The following is a 10,314-nucleotide window of genomic DNA, read 5'->3' as shown; positions in this document are numbered from 1 at the left end:
AACTCTTTGTCTAAGATGCTCCCACTCACATGTCTTTACATGAACGATTGGATCAAATTGTTTGTAACATTTACAAAGTGAGCCATATCTCTAATATCACTAGGATAAGACACCTAACTTTATCCATAATACTATAGACCATTTAAATTATTACTTGAATATGATCCACCCACCACTATATATTATTCAAGTTTTCATAAAAAAAACCTTGATCTAATGTTGAATTTAATTAATGTCTTAGTGGTTAAGTGATATGATGATCTCTTGGTCTAAGATATTTGACAAAAATTAAGGTACAAATGCTACTCTTCAAAATTCAAGAGAAGTTCTAAAAATAGGTCCAAAGCCAAATGCTACTCTTCAAAATTCCTATTTTCTAAAATTTAACCGATATTTTGTTTTTAAAAACTCCCCCAAATAGGTTTCTTCCCTTTCATTGGCCTGCGTCGAACAGCGCATAGAACTTCCCTCACGAGCAGCCATTTTCTTCGAACACTTGAAAGTACATTTTTCACTTCCAATGGCGGCTAGAAACTCTCTGTTGAAGCATCTTAGGGTTCATGTCAAGGCCCTGCCCCATACCAACAGCCCCGTTCTTTACGTCAATCCCTTCAATGCGATTCGATGCCGTCTCTTTTCCGAGGAGGTGAGAGGTTCTTTTCTCGACAAATCAGAAGTCACCGACCGCGTCATTTCCGTTGTCAAGAAATTTCAGAAGGTGGATCCCTCCAAGGTAAGATAAATGTTCTATTCATTTTAGGATTACGTTAATTAATTGAGTTTCTATGAGCTTCGTTTTGTTTTTGCAATTTGCTTCATTTAGTTTATAGCTTTGAAATTTAGGGTTGAATTGCCTGGCGATCTAGAAACAAGATGTAGGAGCATAGTGGTTATATTCTGTGTTTTCATTGTATTTGGAAATTTACTCGGCGAATTAGAAATGTATTATATATCTATGTTCTAATGTACTAAGGAAATATTGAAAATAGGATACATAATTCAATAGAAGTCTGGTTGAATCCATTTAGGTTGATTGAAAAAAATTGTTTTAGAGTTCAACAACATTTGGGATTGAGGGATCCAAACCTCCTCTTGATCTGACATAGAAAATTTGTATTGTAATTTATAATGGATAATAAAGTCACTCGTTCTCACAAATAAACAATATCTAAGGGCATGTGATATTGTTGCATATTGTCACAGTGCCTCCAAAATAAATTAAACATTTCATTAATGAAAGGTTCTATTTAAAATAAATAAATAAATAAATAAAAAAGATGGAGGTGTAAATATCAGGACTTTACACTACGCAGTATTTGGTTATTTTCATACGATATTATGATGAACATTCCTTTCCATTCGTAAACATACACTTCTTATAAGTTTTCTCATGAGTAGTGCTAGGAGGCTCAAGAATGGAGCCTAATTTGGCCAATGTTCTTTTAGCCCTAGATGTAGGGACATTTTGAAGAGCCTCAGCTCCTCATTTATTAGTCACAGACTTAGGTCATACTTGTAAAAGCAGCTTCCAAGGTGCTCTGTCCATAATTTGGATAATTTTTCAATCACGACGACTATATGAACAAGCAATGGTGGGTCTACTGAAAGATTCTAAGCTATCTGTAATAGACTATGGATGTGAAAATTATATTTGAGCAGCTTTGTTACTCACTGTCATTGTTGACACTTACGCGCAATTATATATCGTCCAGTGAAAACTTCGAGCTTTTTATTAATATATTCTCATGATTAACTCATGTCAGAACATAATAAGTATGATTACACTGTTGGAAGACCATAAGTTATTGTCAATTGTTTGTATATGAGCTTAAAGTGAAACTAGGAGGCAAAACAATTATCAAACGAAGCAATGAGCCTCTGTTCTTGGATCATCACATCGCACGTTCCTTGTTTGCGATGCATCAGCTCCTAGTATAAATGGTGAATCCAAGTTAGGGAGAGTCAGATAAGTAATAATGCCAAGAAGATTGCTTAGCCTTTGAAAAACATCTTCTACTTCCAGGTCCCAGTCAAAAAATCCTTCCATAATTACATTCTTGGGCCAAACAATATATCAATAGTTTGGAGGATACTTTCAGTATATATATTTTGGGTCCTCTATTACATATTTTTTTATAGGTTTAAATACTACTTTGGTCTCTGTATTTTTTGTTTTTGTTCATTTTGGTCCCCGTACTTTCAAAATGTTCATTTTAGTTATTGTACTTTCAACTTTGTTTTATTTTGATCCTTGTACTTTTAACAAGTGACCATTTGGTCCCTTCATTTTCATTTTTAATTCATTTTTAAGGGATCAAAATGATTACTATTTGAAAGTTCAAAGATTAAAATGAACCAAAATTGAAAGTACAAAGACCAATTTTGACCTCTATAAAGGGCTAAAAGGTCATGAGTTCAATCTGGTGGCTACCTTTCTAGGATTTAATATCCTATGAGTTTCCTTGGCACCAAAACGTTGTAGGGTCAGGTAGGTTGTCCCGTGAGATTAGTTGAAGTGAGCGTAAGCTGGCTGAGGCACTCACAGATACAAAAACAATAAAAATATTAAAAAAAAAAGAGCTTTTAAAAGTACATGGACCAAAATGAACCAAAATCAAAACTAGAGGGACCAAAGTAGTATTTAAACCTTCTTTATAATAATTGACCTCTCTATTATAAATCAGAAAAGGTCGATCCTCCTATCGATGTTTTCCCCTTTTCTCTTTCTATAGACGAAAATGAACCCTCATTATGTTTTTCTCCCCATAAGTTGCCGCCTGTAACCCAAACTCATTCTGTTGGCATTTGTTAAGATTACTAATGTTTTACTGTAATTAAACATTCATTGTTCTAATCTGTTTTTTCCAAAAAACTTTTTTTGGTTATTTCTTTAATTTTCTTTTAGTTTGTAACTTTATATTTTCATTTTTATGTAATAAATTGTCTAACTTAATATTCTTTGGCTAAGTGTTATTTTTCCTATATAATTTTTCATATTGATTTGTATATTTAAGTGCGCCATTGCCACCTTGGAGAGTACCTTGCATGTTTCTTTTGGGATCATGATTTTAGGGCACGCATCCCAGAAGGTTCTGAGGGAGTTCAACTAATATGGCACTCCTTGTCCCTCAGGGCTCCAACTTGAATGTTTATTGAGTTTGGGAAACTAAGCTTTTGCATAATCTTGGACGTTATTGTAGTCTATGGTTTCTTCCCCTACTAAAATGAAACCCAACCCAACTCAAATTCAATTCTAACCGAACCCAACCCTTATATTTTGGGTGGGTTGTCTAGGTTACTGGGTTTGTTGAACACCCCTAATATATAGATAATGAAATAATAAGTGACTGGGCAAGTTTTGATGTGTTGTGGAGTAGTAAGATTCCAAAGAGAATCAAGTTCTTTACCTAGCAAGTTTTACTTGATCGAGTGAACACTTTGATTGGCTTTCAAGGAAGATGCCTTTGTTAATGGGCCCTTTTGTTTTATTCTCTGCCGGAAGTTGGAGGAAGATGTTAGGATACTCCCTAACTAGTCTTAAGATCTGAAATATATGGAAATATAAGGACAAAGAACTACAATATAGACCAAGTATAAAGACACTTGGAACCTCCTCTCTTTAGTATGCTAACCCAAGCCCTAAACCACTAAACAATTGCCCCCTTCCCTCACTCACCCTCTTCTATTTAAAACAAGATACACTAACTATCTATCTCATTACCCTTATACCCCTTACTAATACCATACTAATATCCCTAACTAGGTACGGGGTATCTTATAGAAGACCTAGATCACATTCTCTGGAGCTCTTTGTTTGCAAGGTCTGCGTGGAATTGCTTCTTTTAGGAGCTTGATATTGTGATAGTGCGACTGAGGGATAATAAAGCGAAGATCAGGTAGTTCCTCCCCCATCCTCCTTTCAGAGATAAAGGTCGTGACTTGAGGTTTGCGGGGATGTGTGTTTTGTTGTGGGACTGGAGAGGTACAACAAAACGTTTAGAGGTTTGGAGAGGGACCAGTGTGATGTTTGATCCTTGTGAAGGTTCATTTTTCTATTTGGGTTTCGGTTTCGAAGACTTTTGTAATAATACCCTAGGTAAAGTTTTGCTTAGTTGGAAAGGAACCCCTTTCTTTAGTGGGGCCTTTTGTGGGCTTAGTGTTTTTTTTCTTTTTTTTTCTAATTATTATTTTTTTTTTTTTGGGATAAGAAACAATTTCATTGATGAATGAAATATCTAAAGAATACAATGAGGAAACCCAATAAGGAGAAACCAACAAAGAAAGATACATCCAAAGATAAACAAGGGCGGAGTTGATAAAAAAGACGCAAGCCAATCCACTAAAAAGATTGTGTAAAATCAATACAAGGAGACTGGACCAAAGACAAGCAGCATCACTATCAAAGAAAAGCACATCATATGGGAGATGCCAAAGAGCACATATAAATGGATCAAGAACATATTCCATGAAACCCAGCAGAGCTGTAGCCGCATGATAAAAAGGGAAGAAGAAAGAACCATTAAAAACAGAACAGCCACTCCAAAAGCTACATCGAAATAAAATGGAGGCTTGATAAACAAATGTCATGCTGATAAAAATAGTTGTTTGTATGCCCTTGTATTCTTTCATTTTTTCTGAATGAAAGCCATTGTTTCTATCAATCAGAAGAATAATCTAAGAAGCACGGATATGACACGACACTAACACGACGACACGTCATTTTTTAAAAATTTAGGACATGGACATGGCAAGGACTGATTTATTAAAACATACATTTTAAAACTATATATCATTTTTAAACACGAAGGAAATTCAAAGTTAATGAATTTATTCATTTTTATGCTTAAAAAGTCAGTTTGATGTATCCGCTCTCATTTTTTTTTTATTTTTGTCATATATGTGTTGATTTAGATGTAAGAATTATTTTATGCATGTCTACTAAATGTTGGTCCTATTTTCACTTTGTACAACTAGTGTCTAACACATCTATTACACTAACAAGTGTCCGATACGTGTCTTATAAGTGTCGGCGTGTCGGACACTTGGATACGCTAGCCAAACTAAAGTGTCCTTGCTTCTTAGACAATAATAGTAAGTGGCCTCACTACCTATTAAGACGATATCTTTCCTGTTGAGTCTTCCCTTCAATCTTCATGGTCCTCGACTCCTTGGTGAGCCAACACCCGCCAGTGAATGAATGGGAGTTTTGCAGTACCTGAACTATCTTTATTTCTTTTGCTGCTTTCACCATCAACATACTCAATGAAGCCAGCTAATTCATCCTCGTTCTACCTATTTTACCTTCATCTCCTTGGAGAAGTTTTTCTTTGCTCTGTAACTTTCATCCCTTATACTCTCTCACGTGTGCTTATTTTAGTCAATTGAAGAGGGATTATTTTCTGGATAATCTCTTTGGCTTTCTGGTTTTCTCTGGATTTCTTGGTTCTATTTTTCTGATGTACAAACGTATATTCTCTTACTTCAAAAACTATAATGCTTTCTGGTTGTGTCGGGATTTCTCAGTCCTATTTTCCTAATGTACGAATGTGCATTCCCTCATTTGGTTACGGTTACACATATGTTACTAAAAAAAAGTAGAAAAAAATTCTGGATTTCTTCTCCCATTTGGTTTCCTTCTCAGCATATTGGTTAAAAGTAACGGATGCAGGTTGTACTCCCTCTGCATTGGCAATCTTTTTTCTCCCAATAAATCCTAAAAAATTTTCTTATCCAAAAGAATAAAATCCTCAAAAATTGTGTTTGGGATCCCTTTGCCCGTATAGTCTAACAGACTTCAAACCTCACTTCTTTTGACTTTGTTAGTGTGCAAATTTAAGTTGTGCATGTTAAAGCTTCAACATGTTAGGTACGATAAAGTAACTTTTTTGCTTATGGACTAACTGATGGAAGTGGAACTATAGAATCAAAGACGATATGATACACAATTTGGCAAGCGGAGAAAGTTTGTATTCATTCTTGACCAGGCTACTGTAGCTGTGTCAATGTGTCATAGTGTGTCTAATCAGTAATCAAGAGGGAGAATAAAAGACGAGGGATTAGGGAGCAGAGACATAATGGTAACTAATATTTAGTGCGTGGTATCACGGCCTAAAATTGAACTAATGCAATTGTGACAGCTCAGTACTTACTTCTCCTAAAAAAATTTTCCCCTTTTCGTTTTATTCTTTTTTACATGTATGAAGTCATGTGAACTTTCTTTTTCATCCCTGCTTAAAAAAGAGTCAGAACCTTAATTACTCCTTTCTCTAGATGAAATACCCGATTGGCTGGTAGACTGCCATTGCATTTCAAATTCGCCTTGAAATTTTAAGCACCGCATTCAGTTCTTTTCTTTTTCTCACTGGTTGATAATGGTATTATAAATTTCTCTTGCAGGTTACTCCAACGGCCCATTTTCAAAATGATCTAGGCTTGGATAGTTTAGATACCGTGGAAGTTGTGATGGCTCTTGAAGAAGAGTTCCGGTTTGAAATTCCTGACAATGAAGCAGACAGAATCAATGCTATCAATCTTGCTGTTGATTTTATTGCCTCTCACCCTCAAGCAAAATAGACGAAAGCTACACATGCTTTCACTCAGGTTTCTCCTATTTCGATGAGAAATTAGCTACCGTTAGATTTCCCTTATCTGTCTCACTGTATTTTTGTTGTTGGTTTTCCGTTTGTTATCCTAAATCTTATTCAAGAGAATGATATTGGGCTGAGCCAGCTTCAAGCTGCATGAATTGAGGCAGACTGCTTTTGGCTTTGCTGAATTGATTGAGCATATATTTCAATAATGATTTTATGAGCTGTTCCTGTGAACTAGTTGAACTTGTATTATTTAAGTTGAAGTTAAAACTTTTTATCTGAATCTTATAAAATTGTATTCTAAATTGCCAACTTGAGCATTGCTTAGTTGGTTGAAGGCATGTCTTCGAGCAAGAGTGTCATATATTAAAATCCTCCACTTGCTTTTGAACTCAAAAAAGGAAAAAAAAAAAAAAAAGAAATTCCTAAATTTGAGCAACTGTTGAGACGAATTTGTTCAATTGGTTAAGTTTATATTATTATCCCGAAGATGTGTATCTTAGGGACTTTCATGGTCTGAGTATTTGTTTTTGTTAGATAGTTTCTTTTTTTCTTTTTATATCTACGAGTATTTGGGTTAACTTGTGCACACTATGCACCTCAATTAATATCATGAGACAACTTGTCTAGTCTTAGAATATTTGGATACTAAGGAAACTCATGATATTAACTTCTAGGTTGAACACATTTGAGTGCCAATATTTGAGTGATCACTATAGATTGAATACATTATCTCTAAATCTTTTATTAAATCTTATGACTTCTATTATTAAATCTTATGACTTCTATTAGCTACCGTTAGACCAATTTATGGTTTTTTCATGGTTTAAACATTATTGTTGTCTAAGCTTAGATGCTGCCTAGTTGATTTTGTGGCTATGTTTGTGTTTGTATTAGTGATTGTAATTTTGAAGGTTAGCATGTATTGATGGATGCGATGTGTTATATTCATTTCACCATTTATTAGAGTCCAATTAGAAATAATACAAATTTCCATAGTTCCTTTTACTAACTTCGTCGTTGATGATGTGCATTTAAATGTACTTTTTCCTTTTGGTAGTTCTCAAATTTTTTATAAATAGATACATTTGATCCATGAATATTCAAGATGTACTTTTGTATAGTCCATGAATTTTTAAAATAGGTTTAAAAGTTTATTGTAGTAATTTTTATTACTATTACTTTTAGGGGCACTTGCAAGAAGTGCAAAATAAAATACATTAATTAAAGATATAGTTCACATGTTTATAAAAATGGCAAAATGTACCCTAGTCCACATAAAAAATGTAAAATGTTGCAAATACCCTCACTCTTGATATATACTTCATACATTTGATGCACTACTGATATATTTGATAATGATGTACTTAGTTGATATATTTGATATACTTGTTAATTATGTACTTGTTTATACTGTTGATAAACTTGATATACTTGATTGATACTTGATAATGATGTATTAAACTCGTTTATACTATCGATACACTTTATTGATATACTTGATAACGGGGGAAATTTCTAGTGCTATAGTGGTACATACTAACTCCATTGGTTATTTGACGTCGTTAAATGATTTATTAATTATTAAATATTTATTACTTGGATCCCTAATTCTTAAAAGATCCTCATGTGACAAATAATAAATGGAGGTAGTATGAAACGATTGTAGTACTAGATATTTCCTCTTGATAAAGATACACTTGATTGATATAATACTGATAAATCTGATATAGATGCACTCTGATATGTTGTCGATACTTTACAAATTTGATAATGATGCACTTGACTAAGTTGACATATTTTATAATGACACTTAGATTTTATAATAAGCATGTCCAAAGTTCCCACATAAAGAACTTTAGACCCCATGTTTTGGAATCAAACTCCAAGGTTTTTTTTAAGAGGGTCGTGAAGCGTGAAAAAAACCATGTCTAGAGTGCGCTGTTGGAAAGCTCAAGAATTAGAAACCTATATTTAGAGTGTTGTGTTGGGAAGCCTGCACATTAGAAGTATGTGTTTGGTGTGCTATGTTTTGAACTTAAGGGTTAGACATTTTTTTTTTCATTTTTTCTTCACTACTTCGTTATGTTTTTTCTTCTTATTTTATAGTGAGTATTTTGTGAATTGTAGAACCCCTTATGTATTCATTTGACAAGATTTTTGAAGAAATTTAATTCGTCAAATGAACTTTGTATTTGATTGATCTAAGTATCGTGAGTATAATCTCTAGGAGATCCTTTGATACTTTCTCTCAAGCATTGAAAGAAGTTTTTCTTCCAAGTTTTCTTTGAGCTTCAACTTCAAAGTTTTCAAGAACTCAAGAAAATAAGAGAAGTTTTTATCATATGGATCTTCAACCTGCAAATCTTAAGAGCTTTAGCTTTCTAATCTTCGAAACTTCAGAGAATTATATTCTTCAAATTTGAAGCATTCCGGTCTTGAGATCTTTGGAGCCTTAGAGCTTGGGTCTTCAGAACTTAGTTTTGGAGCTTCAATGCTTTCATCTTTAGTTCTTCCAATCTCTTCTTGAGAATTAAACTTGTCTTGAAAGCTTTGTAGATTGTTCTCATTTTTCTCAAGGATTTTGAAGCTTATTCTTGAAGGTGGATTTATCTTGAAGGCTTTTTCATCTTTTTCTCAATGTTCATTTTTCTTCACGGCTTTGCTAAAAGGATTTGAGTCCTGATGGAAGCGTGTCATCACATTCTTTGATTTCTTGAAAGAATTAAGAATACAAAAAATAAAGAGAAACTTAAGCACCTTATCTTTACTAATCCACAATTCCAGCAAAATCTTCTCTGAGAACTGGTAGTCTTCTCCTTAAAGTCTTCCTTTTCCATGAGATCTTCCTTGTTATGACTTTGACAAGGATCAAATTTGTGGGAGCCACTCTCGAAAGATGAGTGGGAATAGGGAAGAATAATTTTTTAGGGAACCCTTCTCTAAAAATTGGGAGAATTTTCTTGGGAAAGAAATCTCTGTAGAATGAATATAGAGATTATGTTGTAGAGACTATTCCATTGGGGCTCCCTAGGGCCCCCTACTTATAACTTTACAAGATTATTCCTAATCCTATTAGGATAACCGCTCTGCAAGGATTTTAAAATTAATATTTAATAATATCCAATATTAATAAATATTTACACAATTAACATCTCATATTAAAAAGTTTTAAATATTTAAATCAGATTTAAATATTTATTCTTTGCATTATCTCTTTAATTTGAATATTATCCAAATTAAATTATTAATTATTTGAATCATGTTTAAATAAATTAATTATCCCATTATTTATTTTGAATCACATTCAAATAAATTAATTCTCCATGTTATAAAATTATAATTTAAATCTCATTCAAATAAACTTTATAATAAAACATATATTTAATTGTCTCCAATATAATTAATATTTTTCCTCATAAATTTGAACATTTCAAAAATTTCTTTCAATATATTTGATCCTTGTTGGTCCGTGGTGAGCTAGCAAGGTGACCTTATGAACCTATAGATTATAAGTTTCAATAATCCAAGATTGATTAAATAAACTCTTTAATTAAATTAGCCTTTATTCATTAACTACAGGGCAAAACCACTATAGACCAATAGTTGAATTGTTATGCACTGTAGGACAAGTTGTGTTCATGGGTATAATCAGTGTAAGTAAATTGATCCTTCACGAGTTGATCATAATTACAACTAGGTCAAAATTTTCGTCTTACTCCTG

General features: G+C 33.3%; 1 protein-coding gene across 2 annotated transcripts; it reads left to right on the top strand.

The window, feature by feature from the left end:
• The first annotated feature begins 412 nt into the window (after window positions 1-412).
• LOC120070673 (acyl carrier protein 2, mitochondrial) lies at window positions 413-7,020 on the top strand. Of its 2 annotated transcripts, XM_039022510.1 has the most exons (3): window positions 413-733; window positions 6,397-6,600; window positions 6,707-7,020. In XM_039022510.1, the coding sequence occupies exons 1-2, from the start codon at window positions 521-523 to the stop codon at window positions 6,571-6,573; spliced, it is 390 nt and encodes a 129-aa protein (XP_038878438.1). In that variant the 5' UTR covers window positions 413-520; the 3' UTR covers window positions 6,574-6,600; window positions 6,707-7,020. The 2 variants fall into 2 exon arrangements, with proteins under 2 accessions (XP_038878438.1, XP_038878437.1); XM_039022509.1 differs by having other exon boundaries at window positions 416-733; window positions 6,397-6,962.
• The last annotated feature ends 3,294 nt before the right edge of the window (window positions 7,021-10,314 follow it).

The sequence above is a fragment of the Benincasa hispida genome, chromosome 2, assembly GCF_009727055.1.
Source record: "Benincasa hispida cultivar B227 chromosome 2, ASM972705v1, whole genome shotgun sequence".
Classification (NCBI taxonomy): Eukaryota; Viridiplantae; Streptophyta; class Magnoliopsida; order Cucurbitales; family Cucurbitaceae; genus Benincasa; species Benincasa hispida.
Note: the sequence above shows the minus strand (reverse complement) of the source record. Positions and strands in the feature narration are given on the sequence as shown.

Bases quoted from the DNA above. Each gene is read 5' to 3' on its own strand.
- LOC120070673 (XM_039022510.1), top strand. From the start codon at position 521: ATGGCGGCTAGAAACTCTCTGTTGAAGCATCTTAGGGTTCATGTCAAG. The intron at 734-6,396 runs GTAAGATAAATG...TTTCTCTTGCAG, and splicing joins AGAAGGTGGATCCCTCCAAG to GTTACTCCAACGGCCCATTT.